At 43.7% G+C, this 18,639-nt stretch overlaps 1 protein-coding gene across 1 annotated transcript in view; it reads right to left on the minus strand.

Annotated features, from left to right (window-relative positions):
* Nucleotides 1–13,294: 13,294 nt before the first annotated feature.
* trabd2b (TraB domain containing 2B) overlaps nucleotides 13,295–18,639 on the minus strand; it is a 102,168-nt gene continuing 96,823 nt past the window's right edge. Inside the window, exons 5-7 of the mRNA XM_014216488.2 lie at nucleotides 16,602–16,698; nucleotides 14,446–14,706; nucleotides 13,295–14,234 (exon numbers count right to left, since the gene is read on the minus strand). Of these exons, the coding sequence (XP_014071963.1) occupies nucleotides 13,997–14,234; nucleotides 14,446–14,706; nucleotides 16,602–16,698 (596 nt within the window). The 3' untranslated portion in view covers nucleotides 13,295–13,996. The remainder of the gene's footprint in view (nucleotides 14,235–14,445; nucleotides 14,707–16,601; nucleotides 16,699–18,639) is intronic.

Raw genomic sequence — 18,639 nt, forward strand, 5'->3', positions numbered from 1 at the left:
TTTTTTCCCCCATGCTGTTTGAAGGCACAGTCAACTTAGTGTATGTGAACTTCTGACCCGCTGGAATTGTGATACAGTGAGGTTTAAGTGAAATAATCTGTCTGTAAACAATTGTTGGAAAAATGTCTTGTGTCATGCACAAAGTAGATGTCCTAACCGACTTGCCAGAACTATAGTTCGTTAACAAGAAATGTGTGGAGTGGTTGAAAAACTAGTTTTAATGACTCCAACCTAAGTGTATGTAAACTTCCGACTTCAACTGTAAATAATATAACAATATATACTCATTGCTATTGAATACATTATATTGAATATAAAAAGGGATATAGAACTAACTAAAATAGCCTAATGCTTCATCATTAGGCTATTAGGCAGACATGATTTGAAAACGAGCTTAAGTAAACCAGACAAATATTGATGATATTGCGTTATGGTTATGTGCTCAGGGTTTGAAATGATGGATCACTGTGGTTGCTGAGTGTAAAAAACATTAAGAACACCTGCTCTTTCCACGATATAGACTGAACAGGTGAATCCAGGTGAAAGCTTTATGATCCATTATTTATGTCACTAGTTAAATCCTCTTCAATCAGTGTAGATGAAGGGGAGGAGACAGGTTAAAGAAAGATTATTAAGCCTCGAGACAATTGAGACATGGATTGTGTATGTGTGCCTTTCCGAGGGTGAATGGCACACATACATACACATGACAAAATACACTATATATACAAAAGTATGTGGACACCCCTTCAAGTGAGAGGATTCGGCTATTTAACCCACACCTGTTGCTGACACGTGTATAAAGTTGAGCATACAGCCATGCGATCTCCATAGACAAACATTGGCTGTAGAATGGCCTTACTGAAGAGCTCTGTGACTTTCAACGTGGCACACAGCAGCCCCGGGCAACTGTAAGTGCTGTTATTATGAAGTGGAAACGTCTAGGAGCAACAACGACTCAGCCATGAAGTGGTAGGCCATATAAGCTTACAGAACGGGACTACGTGCTGAAGCGCGTAGCACGTAGAACTCATCTGTCCTCGGTTGTGACACTCACTGCCAGGTTCCAAACTGGAAACAACGTCAGCACAATAACTGTTAGTCAGGAGCTTCATGAAATCGGTTTCCATGGCAGACCAGCCGCACACAAGCCTAAGATCACCATGAACAATGCCAAGCGTCGGCTGAAGTGGTAAAAAGTTTACTGCTATTAAACTCTGGAGCAGTAGAAACGCGTTCACTGGAGTGATAAATAACGCATCACCATCTGGCAGTCCGAAGGACAAATCAGAGTTTGGCGGATGCCAGGAGAACCCTACCTACCCAAATGCATAGTGCCAACTGTAAAGTTTGGTGGAGGAGGAATAATGGTCTGGGGCTGTTTTACATGGATCAGGCAGGCCCCTTAGTTCTAGTCAAGGAAAATGTTAATGTCACAGCATACAATGACATTCTAGACGATTCTTTGCTTCCAACTTTGTGGCAACAGTTTGGGGAAGGCCCTTTCCTGTTTCAGCATGACTATGCCTCTGTGTGCACAAAGCGAGGTCCGTACAGAAATGGTTTGTTGAGATTGGTGTGGAAGAACTTGACTGACCTGCACAGAGCCCTGACCTCAACCCCATTGAACACCTTTGGGGTCAATTGGAACGCCGACTGCAAGCCAAGCCTAATCGCCCAACATCAGTGCCCGATCTCACCAATGCTCTTATGGCTAAATGGAAGCAAGTCCCTGTAGCAATGTTCCAACATCTAGTGGAAAGCCTTCCCAGAAGAGTGGAGGCTGTTATAGCAGCAAAGGGGGGACCAACTCCATATTAATGCCCATGATTTTGGAATGAGATGTTCGACGTGCAGACGACCACATACTTTTGGTCATGTGGTGTATTTAAGTGCCTTTGAATGGGGTATGGCACCTGCCAGGCCCACCGGTTTGTGTCAAGAACTGCGACACTAATGGGTTTTTCACGATCAACAGTTTCAAGTGTGTATGATGAATGGTCCAACACTCAAAGGACATCCAGCCAACTTGACACAACTGTGGGAAGCATGGGAGTCGACATGGGTCAGCATCCCTGTGTGGAATTCTTTCAACACCTTGTAGAGCAGTCAGGTCACCCATGATACAAGTCAATATTCAACGTCCATCCATGTCTGAGAACCTCAGGAGATGACATGGAAACCGGCCTCTAGGGGCATCAGTGAGTGCTGCTCTTACCTTCAGATATTTTTCGGTTTTGCTAGGGTGTTGTGGATGGGGATGGGGGATGGGGGATGGGGGATGGGAGTAAGCATCTGCCTCTGATAGAAAGTTGTTTTTGATATTTTTGTTTTAAGCCTATCCCGAAAACGTAACCCCTACTTTAACCATTCTCAGTTACTGCCTAACATTAACCATTCTCAGTTACTGCCTAACATTAACCATTCTCAGTTACTGCCTAACATTAACCATTCTCAGTTACTGCCTAACATTAACCATTCTCAGTTACTGCCTAACATTAACCATTCTCACTCAATATAAGGAAGGTTCAACACATATATATGGAAGGGGTTCTTAATGTTTTGTAAACTCAGTGTATTTGGAAAGTGCACTTTAGAAAAAGACGTCCTTCAAGTATGATTCGATTTTAGATTGAATTCAAAGAACATTGATGCTGTCTTTATGCTCCCATGTAATTTCTGCAAGGACATTTATTTCTGTGTTAGAATAGAAATAAGAAAGCATAGGCTAGTTTGTTATTTTCTATAGGCCTACATACATGGATGGTGTGTGTGTGTGTGTCTTTATCGACCACAGTGGAGAGTCCATGTCGCTTTGTTGTCCTGGAAAAAACAGTGGTCTCTGAGTTTGGCAACAGGCTCCCAGGCCGCGCCGGGAAGGTGATGGAGCTACAGAAGTGGATTTGGCGTGAATAGATCAGGGGTCCAACAAAGCTGTGGGGTTGCTGGGCTCTGTAGAGCTCAGCCCGGTGTTTGGAAGCCACTGGTGCATTAGCCAGTAATAGGTTTGAGAAGACCTAAACGATTTGTTGACTGGGACAATAAATCTGTTGTGTGTTTCTTGGCATGCTGAGGAGGGGATTACAAGTTTTCGCACAAAGGAATGCAAATTACTAGCCAAACTGTCAGAGAGGACTTTGGAGGAGCTGGCTATTCGGAGCGTTTGAGCAGATTCTTTATTTTATGTTTTTCTATTAGTCCTAATAACTGTGAAGGGTCTGAGAGTAGCCACTGTATTCATCTCAAATCAATGGATTACCCACACCGAGCCATAGACTTCCAACATTTGCATTCTATCAAAATGTAGAGCTGAGAGGTGACCAACAGGACAATTGGTGTTCAGCCTTTTCAGAGGGCCAAATGGAAGCCTTGAATGTTAAATACCATTCCGTCTCCATCCCAAACCTCCCCATTCCAAAACATCTCTGATACAGTATATTAGGAGATTTATTTTGTCATGGATTTTATCGCTTTGTTTGTTGGCCTTTGGTCTAAAGGTCAAACTCAAACTGTATTATTGTTCTATTGTATTATTGACTGTATGTTTTGTTTATTCCATGTGTAACTCTGTGTTGTTGTATGTGTCGAATTGCTATGCTTTGTCTTGGCCAGGTCGCAGTTGCAAATGAGAACTTGTTCTCAACTAGCCTACCTGGTTAAATAAAGGTGAATTAAAAAAAAATCAAAAACAAGCCTTGTTTTCTGCTATGTAAAAAATATATATTTTCACATACGTACAGCGTATAGGCGCAGCACAATGTGTTGTTTTAAAGCATCTGGCGGTGGTTTGAGAGGTTAGGTGTGTTTGAGAGGTGGTGAAATATAATGGAAAAAGACAATAATAGTAACATTATAATAATATTATTATCAGTGCAGTTGGTTGGTAAATGTTTTTGCATGATTCATTTACTCATTAGATAGTTTCCCACCTTAACTATTTTCATCAAACCCCCTTGTCAGATCGTGGTCTGATTTATCCTTTTCATTTCTGAGACCTTGTTAATAATATTTTTACCGTGGTAGGTGGGCCTAGGTGGTTGCAAAGCTGGGTGGTTGTAATTGTGGACCACGCATGGGCTCAACCAAGGAAATCAATCTTCATAACTCCTCCTAGTGACTGCCGAACGTAGTGCAGGAGTAATTGTCTTCAAAAATAGAGTCCTGTACCACTATTATCAGACGTTGTGTTATTGTGCAAGAGTCAGGACTCATTTCCTATAGATTTTAGTTACGTTTTTGACTCGTGAAGTTTTTTAGTCTAGAACATGCAACGCCAAGACTGCATGTTTGCTTTGGGTTCTTTAACCTGACCGGGGACGTCCCGCCAAGTATCTGTCAAAATCCAGATGCTTGAGGGCAGGCTGATGAAACCACAGCATACAGCTCAACACGCAGCTCAACAATAAAAATCAAGCAGTAGCTGGTCTGATCCACATCTACTCCGACTAGTTGAAAATTAGGCAATTCAACTTATTGAATATGCTAAACTAAAGTCACACTGTCATGCATTAGTACCACACCCCTCATCATCTATATTGCATGCTGTGTTCAGTCTGCTAAACATCCTTTAATAATCTGTCTGTGATGGTTCATTTAGACATAATATGACTAATATGACTACAAAGAAAACTGCAGTGCCACAGAGCTCAAGTTTTAACTATTGAAAAGTCTCTTCGGTTGGCAATGCTCTGAATACTCATTACACTGTTTTTCTCACTCACTCACTCACTCACTCACTCACTCACTCACTCACTCACTCACTCACTCACTCACTCACTCACTCACTCACTCACTCACTCACTCACTCACTCACTCACTCACTCACTCACTCACTCACTCACTCACTCACTCACTCACTCACTCACTCACTTGTACACTGCCTTGTGTACAGTATTTGGCACTACTAAGCAGTTTGTTACATGCTGTCTATTTATGTCTGTACGACTGTTTCCTCTCCTCCCCTCATTGGGATCCATGGGGATAGATGTGCTGTTTTAATTAAAGAACAACATTATCTTTATCTTTAGCTCCACTCCTCACTATAAGGCGTGCCTCCTCTCTCCAGCCCCACAACTACGGAGAGAGGGCCTGTAGTGGCTCACCCAGCCCAACCTGGTCCTCACACTTGATGGCTTTTAATGGTGCGATTGTAAAACATCTTGTCACATGAGGGAGTTACAATGATGTTTTACAACCCCCAGTTTTCAAAGATGAGCCATAATATCACCCCCCCATAACTTTTAAACAGGCCTCTCTGTTTGCAAGGAGTTGCGTAACCCCAAAGACCATTCTTTTTAAATGCACATTATAACACGGTGTGTGTTCTGATGTGGCCCATAAAGTGGGCACTTAAGCACAAGGCCACAGAGATGGGGAAACACACACAGGCTGATGATGCCTTAATATGTGGGACTCAGAGATCAGGTCATTTAGCTTGGAACACACAGGGACCCTCTGAAAGCATCACAGTGTTACAGCTGGAGAGAGAGAGAGGGGGCAGATTAAACAGGCTAGTAGAAAGGAACATGATATATAATATCTCATATTTATTCTGTCTCTTTCCATGTCAATTCATCAGTGCATCTTTTATGCAGAGATTTATTAATCTCTTCCTTTGGTTCCTTTTCTTTTATCAACGTTAGTCTTTAAATCCTGACCTGCGTGATGGTTGGCTGATGAAATGGCAGGAGCCTTGGCTGCTGAGAGGAGCACACAATTAAACAGGAATCATTTTAGAAATACTATCATGATATGGAACAAAGACGTGAATATCCATTTCCATGGAAGGGCGCAAGCGGCCCCCCTTCATCGGGTAACCCAATGGGATGCAGATCAGCCGAGGCAGGCAGACAGCCCCTTGTGTCCTCCTGCAATTCAGCCTGGTGATGACTAACACTCCTGTACATGGAGGGGCAGGTGGGAGATAGCCTACAATACGCTCACAACCATTGGTCACATCTTTTTTTCTTTCTGTCCATCTCTGAATTGATCAATTTGGCTCTTTTTCTTTTTTTCCCTTCCACTTAGGAACGGCAGAATCCCATAAAACCGCTCACTTACCGTGCAGGCGGCCCGGCTGGGAGAGGTCAGTGTTATCTAAACAGACCCATTGGGCTATTTGCTATAGCACCCTCCATCTGGGAGGAAGCAGGAGGAATCAGCCCATCACTTCAATCAGACACGCCAGCTACAAGCAGCACACAATGAATTGATAATGTCGAGCACAGAGGGATCACATCAGATGAAACCCTAAGAGAGAGGGAAATCGAGAGAGGGAGAGGAGAGGAGAGGAGAGGAGAGGAGAGGAGAGGAGAGGAGAGGAGAGGAGAGGAGAGGAGAGGAGAGGAGAAGGGGCGAGCAAGAGACAGAGGATGTGCGTGTGTCTGAGAGAGAGTTAAGTTATCGGTGTCTATTTTGCTTGTGTTGTTTGTTTACAGATGGAAACAAACAAGTGATTGTTGAAGGTGAGGAAATGGAGTGTGACAGTGTCCAGCAGTAAACAGTGAGCTGTGCAGCCTAGTGTGTGTGTGAGTGTGTGTGTATTACAGGGTGTAAGTGCATGTGGGGTAGATCTATAGATTCTGTACAGAGATACTGTAGGTAAATACTATAGTTACTGCTGTGCAGATAGATAGTGTAGATAGTGCTGTGTGTTCTCTCCCTGTGCAGGTCTACTGTATGTGGATGTGTGCCAGCCGTACAGTGGTTCTGGTGGAGTGCTTTGGCTCTTGGCTAGCTTCCTCTCAGTCCTCTGTCACCTTGAGTGCCGAGCTGGGCCTGGTCCAGAGACTCCAGGCCAGGCAGGCCTCCCAGAAGGCAGTTTGTTGTGCAGCGTGTATGTGTGTCTGTGGTCCCTCCCCAGCCTCTGCCCTTTGACCACATTAACTCATGTTAACTCCTGCTCTGTTATGGGCTCATCTCTCATACTGCTCTTATCACCTGGAATCAAACATTAAAAGACTGATGTTCGGGAGGCGGGAGGAGGACAGAGAACCAGGTTCATCATAAAGACAAATGAACATGAGGTAAAGGGGGGGGGGGTGAGTGGAGTGACAGAGAGAGATAGAGAGAGAGTGAGACAGGCTGAGTAGAATGAGAGGGCAGAACAACTGAGATCAAAATGAAAGGACAGACAGAGAAATAAGAGAGAGGGAGAGAGGGGGAGAAACATGTAGGCGAAGACAAAGGAGCAAGTTGATTGATAAAGAGATAGGAAGAGAGCCGGGATATACAGTACAGGAAGACAATAGAGGAGCAGTGTTGGCAGTGTCTTCTTGTCCTATGTGCTTCCTGTGAGTCCCAGGTTGACATATGAAAGAGGAGGTTGTGTTCGTTCAGCTCTGGGCAAACAGGCCATTTTACGAGACGCCTTTGCAATTACCTGTTACCTTGACTGTCCTGTTTTAAGAGCCTGGTGGCCTTGGAGTTACCTGGATACACCTGGAGGAGGGTGATAAAAGAGGCTCAGGACTGGAATAAAACTCCTATCACTGCACTCTAAGAGAGAGGACACTGCTGGCTGGCCCCATCTGTATGCCATGTCTGTACCATGGTCACTGGTGCCCAGAGTTTGTCCTCATCTCAACACAATTAAGCAAGATATAAGAGCTTTCTCTAACTTTTATCAGATTCTAATAGATATATGGTTTAGTTCTCCTTTTCCCTTATATATTTCAGAAGGCTCTTTGCCAATACTAGTGAGAGATAGGAAAATATTTGATGTCCTTAGGATGAGCATTTAACATTCTCACCCCGTGCTCTGACCTTAAGGTGTGTATTTGCATGCGTACGTGTGAATGTGTGTGTGTGTGTGATTTTGCGCATCAGCACAGTGCATCTGTGTGTGTTTGTTCATGGAGCATTTAGTCCCAGTTAGATGGTCATAGCCCCCCCCACACACACACTGTGTCATATTAGCAGTGTTTAAGCAGGACTGATCCAGGCCCGTTTGACCTCCACCTTCTCCCTGACCTCCAGTTCTCTCCCTGGAGGGACCAAGCTAGGAAGGCTAAGGTGTGTGTGTGTGTGTGTGTGTGTGTGTGTGTGTGTGTGTGTGTGTGTGTGTGTGTGTGTGTGTGTGTGTGTGTGTGTGTGTGTGTGTGTGTGTGTGTGTGTGTGTGTGTGTGTGTGTGTGTATGTGAAAGAGAGAAAGGGTTGTCTCTTGCTGTCTGACTCAAGAGCAAACACTGATGGTCAAACAGACAGCCCCCTCCACCCATTTTCTTGCATGCTCTTTCACTCTCTATCCCCCCTTCACCTCTCCACCCCTACCTCCCATGCTCCTTGGCCGCCTAGCTCGATATAAGCTAAGTGCATCATGTAGTTCTATTGAGAGGCATGTGTGGAATGTACAAGTGGAACATGTATCTGTCAATCAATGGAGCAGACAGAATTGGGCACAAAAAGGTATAACATGAAGATCCCAATGTCCAGTATCATGTGCATTCCCTGCTGGGAGACTGACTGCCTTGAGTGCCTTGACCAACACAACAGGACCTGCCAATCATTTCTCCTATGGACAGTTTACTAGTGATTGGGACACAGAAAGGAAACAGCAGCAGCACAGTGAAGAACACAGTGGACGACCCCCCTGTTCTGTTTATCTGTGTTGTTATTGTTGAGGGTGAACAATGAGGTTCTTAATCAGTGGACCTCTTACCCTGCGCCTTCGCTGGGTCAAATGATGGCTCATGCTGCATTGTGCTTCCCCAATAGAATAAAATATATGTTTATGAAAAGGAGAATTCACCACAAAGGGTATCTTTGGATAAAGTCATATTTGTTTGTATCCCTTTTCCCCCTGGTCTGTGTAGAATGGCTTTCATGTGTGTGTAATTACCATATTTCATTACTGTGTTGGGTGTCACTGTTGGAGCATCAAAGCGATTGGCTCCCCGCATGTGCGGCCACCGCTGCCAGAGAAGTACACAACTATTTTTTTTTTTAAGAATAAATTTGCCTGCGCCTGTTTGTGAGTGCACTCTCCCCCTCAAGCTGCTGTCGATATCAAAGAGAAGCCATTCGGCTGGTGAAGTGCCCCTTGTGCTGAATAATAAAGCAGTGCATCGTCGCAAAAACCTGTGAAACACAACACTCTCACCTTCTCCTCTCCCTCTACCTTGTACACACACTGTCCTTTTCTCCCTCGCTCTCACCTCCTCAAAACACACACTCACATGTCGCAAAACAGTCATCTCAATGGAAACACGGCCATGTTGTAGGGCCAACAGCCACTTCGATAGTGCTTTGAGTTGCCATGTGTATCCATAACATAAATGTATGGAAACAGTCAAAACAATAGGAACAATGTAGTATATAATATACTGTATTTCATTTGTCCCTGTTTCTCTTTGAGTTGGTCTTAGGGCCATGCTTGCACCTGACTATAAACCCATTGAACTCAGTTGTACTGCTACAGTATGGATTAAGCCTGGCAGAGACAAGATTAGTAGTTTCTAGTCATGTCCTATAGTATACTAGGAGTCTTGTTTCCCCATCTGCAGTGTGCCTCAGCATCCTTTATCAGAGGGATTCTCTTTTAGAGGGCAGCTATCTATCCGAGGGCAAGTCCACTTTGTTTTCCAAAGCTTTATTGCTGATGTCTTGACAGAGAAGGCCAGCCATTTGGTTTGGTGGAACATTCACTATCCAGTGGTTAGTTAAGTTGATAGAAATTGTATATTTTCTTACTTTACCTTACTATATACAATTCATCATACTAAATGGATGAAGCATTCCATATATGTATCAGTCACTATTGGTTTAACACCTTTGTGTAAAAGGTGATTGTTAACGGCAATATGTATCAATTGTATGTGTTGTGTTTTAATTGTGCCATAGTTGTAGAATCAAAACCCATCCATTTGATATGCTCTTAGCAGCTCCTGATGCCTTGGCTTCTGGGATTTCTACTATGTACAGGTTCATACAAGGGAAACAATTTGAAATGTGAACATACAATAATTGGTGTGTCTGTCTTTTGTGTATTTTCCTTCCTTTCAATTTATTACCACAACTCACAAACTATAACCTTAATAGAAGCAACATGGTGTTGATTTCTTTTGGTCCTTGATGGAAGACCTTGGACTGGATAACAATTGCTTTCTTATCTCTCTCTTCCATCATGCTGCTTTCAATTGGTTCCTGCAAGCACCTAAAGGTCCTCACAAGGCAAACACACCACTAAGCTTTTTTGTTTGATTTGTAATCCTTTTACCAGAGGTGATTTTTAACAACTTCCTCATCCCCCTCCAGTCAAGTCAACTCAGTCTGGTGCATGATCCATTGCAGCCCACCTCGGCCCTGGGCCCTGGCGAGCCTTAACCTTGGAGCCCCCCCCCCCTCCCAACCTTCCAGGAAGTGCGTGGAGAGGGGGAGTGGAGCCAAGGGTGGAGGTGTGTGGAGAGGGGGAGTGGGGCCAGGGGTGGAGGTGTGTGGAGAGTGGGAGTGGGGCCAGGGGTGGAGGTGTGTGGAGAAAGCAAGGACCTGCCACATTATATGCTTTAACATGACTGGCAAATCCACCGCGGTTAAACAAACTTAACCTTCATTTGTGAAACGGTGCAAATCAAAGGGCAAAAAACGACTTGTGCTGGTAATTACCGCTGGGGGAGAGCAACAGGGGAAGGAAGGATGGAGGGAGGAGAGAAAGGGGAGCGCCGGGAGATAGAGGGGGAGAATTCAAAAAGAAGGGGAATCATTTAAGGTGAAGAAGAATTTTTAATGAGTTTGCCCAGAAATTGATTTTCAGCTGTAATCTTTTATTTATATGCAGACTGATCTCCCTCCTGGGCAGTATGAGGGTCAGTCCTGTGTGAACTCTGTCAGGACCCCCACTCTGTCAAACAACACCCCAAAGCACAGGGAAAATTGTATTTTAGCAAAGGCAAACATTGTCCTGTCTTGGATTAAGGGGCGAAATAGCTGTTTATTTTTTAAAACTTGTTCCCCTCTCTCCATCATGCCAGAAACTTTGTCTGTAGGAAGTTGAAATTGGAACAAAGTTTAGACAGTTATCATAATTTATTATCCAATGAATATTAATGGGGTTAGAGTGTCATTTGAGCATCTCAATTAGGTGAAGGGGATTTAGTCAGCAAGCAACCACCATCAGAACAACTTGGTATAATGGCTGTGGCAGTTAGGATACTACTTGTGAAGGAGTGGCTTTCACTAGAAGCATCCACACTGTTATACTTGATTTGTATTATAAGGTACTGGGAATTGTACTTTATTGAGTGAGTTGTGATTGTGTTTTGTATCTTTCATGTTGAATCAATTCATAGCAGCTTATTGTGCTACTTCTTTATCTTTCATTTGACAAAAGTGTATGTTTGCTGCCAATTTGAACAGGTGTCTCTCAATAAAAATATTTCCAAACTCAAATGGATTTCAATCTCAAATGGAATGTTACACATTTTCATATTATCCTAGTCTCATAAAGAATGGAATAGATGTATCATCTGGTTTGTGTTTACTATATGGTGAAACACGTTGCAGTCAACCAATGCTCTGTTCGTTAGATTTTTTTAAACTATTATGATATCGATTAAGAATCCATATTTTGGAATAGATATGAAGCCTATCTGTGCTCCAATATCTATCCATATGCCTCAATATTTCATCATGATAAACACATTCAGCATTGATAAACAACATTCAACACATTCAACAATAATGTCTGTTATTACTCGGACTTGTTCCCATGTATTAGCATACCCATATTTCCAGTAAATACAGGACGACATGGGTCTAGTATGTTGGGTTTCCGTCCTATAACAGATGGCTGCAGTGCAAGGCTCTGTTAGGTGAATTAAAAGCAGCCGGTGTACAGGACTAGAGGAATATCCAGCAACAACATGCATGAGTCATATGGGTCAACGTGGACTTCGGGAATGACTGAATGTGTGACAATAACTAAATGAAAATTATAATGAATGAATGAATAAATAAATAACATGTTTCATATAAATAGACAGGCTTTGCCTAGATAAGGGTTGAGGCTATGCATAATATTATACTGTCCCATTGAAATAAGAACGTTTTAATCACCGTTGTGTATTTTGTAGGTGAAACGGTGCTCCCACAATTCAGAAAATGAACTAACCTCTCTTTTCCTTGCATAGGCCTATACTGTATGATGATTGCTCACATTAGGCAATATTAGTCAGAAACCTGTCACATGGAATTGACAGTTTGAACAAAGAAACAAAGACATAACGATCCTTTTGTTTTATTCTGCACAAAAAAAAACTGATTTTAACAAATCAAATACCAAAGGTAAAAGTACATCTAAAGAGCGGTAGCCTACTCTGGTAGATGCAGTGTGGAATAGGACTACACTGTAAAACATGTTTTAATACTCTTTGGATCAAACAAAAAAAATATCGTCAACTGGTTACAAGTCAATGAGTTTCGTTTTCTCAACTGGAAAAAAGTATAATAGTTTTTTAACCAGTCTGCCAACAATAACCAAATTAATTTAACCACTGAAATTGTGTTTCGATTTTTAAATCAAATGAGACGTCTAAATAAATAAAGGCATAGCCCTATTGTGAGATCTACACTGAATCTGATTAGATAAAATAACATGACTCCAGTGAAAATACGACAATCCTAGTTTCTAGTTTTAAAGTGCTATGTATATATATATATATACATATATATATATACATAGCACTTTGAAAACTAGAAACTAGGATTGTTGTATTTTCACTGGAGTCATCTTATATATATATATATATATATATATATATATATATATATATATATATATATATATATATAAACTAATCACTTAGCTTTGTTTGAGTTCTTTGAATAGTCAACTCACTGTCACCATCGCCACCTGTTGTAGACTAGCCTGCTGCAGAAAAATAACATATTGTGCTAAAGCCTACACTGTTGGAAATTCCACATAATATATATAATACGGTGACTACATAAAAGCTAACCAGAGCGTTGCTGAAAGTGGTGGGAGCAGCAGAAGTGTCCATGACCATGGAGTCTTAATTGGTTTCATATTGGCGCTTGAGCGTTTTGTGATTTTATTTTTTTGTTTAAGCCGCTGTTGCCACCTGGTGGTGAAAGTGGAAGCATGCCGTGTAACTTGATGACAACGCCTGCATTCCAATTGGAACCAGTAGAGGGCAGTGAATTCACTTCTTGGAGAATTCCCCTTTACGTTTTCTGTAGGTCAAAGCTTACCTTTACATTAGCGCACCGTGCTTGAAATGGAACTGGCATTAGTATCGACATGCAGGCCTAGAGAAATAGGAACTCCAAGAAACTTGAGTGAATTTCCAAAAGTTTATTTTTCTAGGAATCATCAAATGCAAGAAAATATACTCTTCGAGAAATAATAAATATACAATATTTCTTTATGAACAAAATGCACAATTTACAAAAACGTCCAATGTGTGCTCCACGTCCTATGTCTTTAAGATATCAGACCTTATTACAGAGTTATAGCTGTTGTTATAGTGATTAGTATGTCTATTCTCATCATTAATATCAATATTATTCATAATAATAACATTTATTATTATTATTTATCATATTGCTTTCTTGTGATTTTAAGACTTGGCCTCTACAACTGACAACTTCATAATATGGATGTCGTATATACAGTATCTTCCATTAGTTTTCTGATAGAGACCGTTTATCTATTTGTCATGGTTGAAAGTTATTCCACACAGTGTGAGTTTAAATAACTCTTCACAGACTGATCCTGCTCCCTTCACAGAAGCCTGAAGATGGACAGCTCTGTCTCAGAAGTCCTTGGTGTGTCTGTCTGTTGTCCTCTACCCTCATATCCATGTCTACATGTTCTATGTTCTATGTTCCATGCCCATAGCAGTTTATTTCCACCTCCAGTTCCCATTTGCAGAATCTTTATATGTAGATCTTTGTATTTTCTAGGGTTGTTGGCACATAACAGTGCTCAGGTATAGAGACAGTGTGAGTTGTTGTCTGTGGAGAGAGCTCCACCATGTGGTCAGGAGGTGAACAGCAGGTGCGAGGTGAGTAACGTTAGTAGGCAGGTGAGGGCGTGGGTGGTGCCGATGGTGTACTCGGCTGAGCTGGGGGTGGGCAGCGCTGAGGGTGAGGCCTGGCTGGGTGGTTCCACTGGAGGGTAGAGGCCTGTCCTCCTCCTCTGCTCCTGGTGGGTGAGGAGAGGCTCCACCGTCACATAGCCATTGGTTATCCTCACATTAGGCTGAGGAGTTGTGGTGCTGGAGGGTGAGAGAACAAGATCAGTCAGGTTAACAGGAACACTGTGGTAGAGCTTGTTAAGGTCTCTTGCTGTGTGAGTGTCCATCATGTCCTATGAGTGTGCAGTTGCACTGTCTGCTACTCTTCATTTGATGCTATTTTCTGTTGTCATTGAATGGTTTCAATAAATACCTAGAGACAGTGTGTGTATTGGTTCTCTTCTTCTCTCACCCGTCACCGATGCGGACCCACAGGTCACTGAAGAGGCGTGGGCGGCCATGGCTGCGGTGGGCCTTCCGGGGGCGCTTGTGTCTCCCAAACTCCTCTAGCTGGCTCAGGCTGTCTGGCAGCAGCATGTGGGGTAGCTCCTCATCCTCCAGCTCCTCCAAACCATCCAGGCTACCATCCAGGTCTGAGGGGCTGGTCACCCAGTCATAGGGAGAAGTTGTACCCGCATCGGAGCCCCCATCGCTGGGGTTTTCTGTTGGTTCTCTGTGGAACAGAACACTATATGCTTATTAAATATCATAGCACTATGGTATAGACCTGGCTATATGTTCACTCATCACTAGAATAGATTAAAGATAACAGAACAATGTTGGTGAGCAGTTTAAGCATATTATGTCAGATATTTTAGGCAGGTTCTCCTTGTATGCTGTGTGTGAATGTGTAATGGTGTGTGGTTTAAGGTGACCTGTCCACCACGGTGCTCTCTAGTCTATCTATATGGTGCAAAGGGTTTTGAACTTCAAACAGGGACATAATGCCCTCTGTGCTTGTAAAAAGTTGACTAAGTGTCTAAACAAGCCACAAGGGAGGAAGCTGTAACCCATGTGGAGGCTTGTCTGAGTGACATCTGCCCCAACCACCCTGACAACTCAATACCTTAGAAATTCCTCCTTACCATATTCATTTCATTGAAGTAGTCACTAATGTAACGGTCGGATAGGTGAAAGTAAGGGTTCTATTACATTGCTTTGATCAACACAATCATGTGCGAGCAGGAAAGGAGGAAGTTAGAATAGATTTCAAAAGTATTGAAACACGGCCCTACACTAATCCACAAGGAGTTCATTCCTTACCTGTCCTTCCCTATCTGGTTACCGGTAGTTGCCTGTAGGCACAGATATAGGATCAGAAAACCCCAAACCCCATATACCTCAACATCTAGAGGAAACTTCTTCCTACTATGTATATGAAGGGTCATATTGCTTTCCCATCAGTAAACACCCTGGAGGTTTGACATCATAATGAGGCCCCAGGTCCAGACAACACAGTGCTCAGTTCTGTGTTTGCCAGTGTTACACTGACTACAGTGGCTTGCTGCTATAGCCACTCTACACTGACTCACTTTTTCCTTCTGTCATAATATCTCTATTGAGCAGAGAACACGTGATGCCTCTGGGTTCAGAGACCCAGTTTTGAGGTTTACACTTGATAAACACCCGACAAGCTTCCTGATGTATTGTGTTGTTGTGTCACCTCATATCAGAGAGCACAACATGCTTTGAGGGGTTTTGTGTTTTTGTGTTAAGACCACAATCAGTCCACTTGTCAGTTTTTGAAACAGAACTGCTGTGGCCTTCAGCTCGGCTGGGGCTGGGCCTGGGCCTGCTCTGTGTATGAGCCAGGAAGGAACGGTTTGGTTACAGCTGGAATTTGCAGTGGGGAAGTGAGTTTGTAAAAGCAGTGGCTGGATGGGAGGTTTTACTGTAGCTCTGTTTTATGCGATTTCCCTTGTTGTTCCTAATTGTTCCATTTTCACCCTGGTTCATGTGAGTCTTGTAACCATTAGCGCTGCTATTTTAATGGGCCCAACCTGCTCGGCCCTTGGATCAACCCCCCCCCCCCCAAGTCCTCCTGCTGCTGCCTGCCTGTTCAGGGTGGGAGAGTTCACGGGAGACTGGGGGCTGGTTTGTGTGAGGAGATGCAGCACCCCTCTCCAGGAGGCAAATGGTTGAGGCCTTTCTATGAGGTAGCCATGCCAAGGGGTAGCAAGGAGCAGGCTGGCCCACCTCTCACAGCTGGCAGGGTGAGGGAGTGAGGGTTGGAGGAATCAAAGGATTCCTACTTAGCTGAGTTCTGGTTGTAATGGTGTACTACATATACTGAAACATGTGTGCTACATTTAGCACATCTGTGGGGGTCAATTAGTACATGTAATGTGTTTCTGCTCTGGAGTGAACATGGTTGATGTGGGATTGTAAAGTTATGGACTAACTTGTGACTGTGTTTGTGAGAGGGTTCTTATGAATTAGTGCTCAATGCCCATACACACATGTATCAATCTGTGTGTTTGTGTTAGTGTGTAAACAACACTGTAGTCTGTGTGTGTATGTATTTGGGTTGTAGCCCTGCTGCGTGGCGGGGTGTGTCTCTGTACTCACTCTGGGATTGGTTCCTGGTAGTGTGATGGTGTGTGCACCACCTCATAGCCCTCCTGTCTCAGGATGTCCAACACACTGTGGTTCCCCAGGAAGTGACCTAACAGGAAACACAACAGGTCAGTTCACATCTCAGATAGGGCCCAGAGCTTTTCCTGATCAGGCAATGTGGTCCAGAAAATGTCTTCTCTTTAGTAATGATGACAGATGGTTACATGATAGTCTCTAGTCTGAATCAGAGGTCTGAGGAGACATGATAGTCTCTAGTCTGAATCAGAGGTCTGAAGAGACATGATAGTCTCTAGTCTGAATCAGAGGTCTGAGGAGACATGATAGTCTCTAGTCTGAATCAGAGGTCTGAGGAGACATGATAGTCTCTAGTCTGAATCAGAGGTCTGAGGAGACATGATAGTCTCTAGTCTGAATCAGAGGTCTGAGGAGACATGATAGTCTCTAGTCTGAATCAGAGGTCTGAGGAGACATGATAGTTTCTAGTCTGAATCAGAGGTCTGAGAAGACAGGGCAGAGCCTGTTATGGTGGCAGTGAGACCATCCTTAGTTCGTAACACATATTGGCCCTTGATCATTCACTACACTTGTTCCTAATGACCCCATATTGTAGTGCACTCTGCTCCTGGCCCCCTTCCCCAAACCCCCCTGTGTGTATATATATATGTGTGTGTGTGTGTGTGTGTGTGTGTGTGTGTGTGTGTGTGTGTGTGTGTGTGTGTGTGTGTGTGTGTGTGTGTGTGTGTGTGTGTGTGTGACATCAAACAGACATGCCCCAGCCCCACTCTGATGAAAGCTGTTTTATTCCTCTCTACAGTTGATAATCCCAGGTGTCACTCAACCCAGCAATAAGGCCTAATGCTCTCTGACATCACCCCCTCAGCACGCTCCTCCAGCTTATTAACAGCACGCTGACAATCTTCAAGCTCCCTAGCTCGCCAGCTTTTTCAGACCCTCTATTTTATTATTATGATTTTTCTGATCATTCCTGAAGGAGAAAAAAGCGGTACTACACTTTCTTGGCGGCGGAGTTCAAAGGCTGCGTTGGGATTGGCATGATGAGAGAGGAGAGGCTACCGCAGAGTGTCGGCCAGATCACAGCACTCTCCCTCCCCCACACCAGGCCCCTCCAGAGGAGAGAGAGGAGAGAGGAGAGAGGAGGGAGGTGGGGGGATGTCGCAGGAAGGCCAAGAAGATCATCAGGGACCTCAGCCACCCGAGCCACGGCCTGTTCTCCCCGCTTCCATCAGTCAGACGCGGGCAGTACAGGAGCATCATGGCTAAAACTAACAGACTGACCAATAACTTCTACACCCAGATCATCAGGCTGCTGAATAGCCACCACCCCGATGGACATTCAATATGGACATTCGATGGACACTACTCCTACCCCCCTCCACTCTGCCTTTCTACTCCTCTCCTCCTCTCTCCTGTCCTCTCCTGTCCCCTCCACAGCTGAAGGCTGCTCCCAGAATGGACGCTGACAGCTTCAATGACCCTCCTGTCTGTGTAAAGCAGATATTTCATTCATTTCAGCTATGAAGCCCTTTTGCGGTCAGTGAAAAAAAGCCCTGTGTATTCCTCCTGTGAGGTCAAGCTGTCTGATGTGTCTTGTTTATTTTGTCTCTGTTTGATGTCATACATAAACAGTCTGAACCGAGTTCTTACTGAGGCGTACGGTTACCACAGGCAGAGGAAGTCATTTAGTCTGGTCCGGGGTATGTGTGGGATGAATTAGAAGTGTGTGTGTGTGTGTGTGTGGTCATCTCTCTTCCTGGCCACCAGACAGCCACAGAGTTAAGGACTGTAGCCAGCAACACACACCTGCTACAGGGGGCCAAGTGTACCCTCCTGTCTCTCTCAGAGGGAATGTTTCTGACTCTAGAGACCATTAGAGGAGCTAGAAAATACATTTCTGATATCTTGCATTCTTCTCTCTTTCTTGATTTGTCAGGGTGCTTTCACGGATCCCCTGTATGAGCCTGGAGCTTTAGGTACCCTGATCCACGCTATAAAGCATGTGTGAAACGCA

The sequence above is a fragment of the Salmo salar genome, chromosome ssa10, assembly GCF_905237065.1.
Source record: "Salmo salar chromosome ssa10, Ssal_v3.1, whole genome shotgun sequence".
NCBI classification, from domain to species: domain Eukaryota; kingdom Metazoa; phylum Chordata; class Actinopteri; order Salmoniformes; family Salmonidae; genus Salmo; species Salmo salar.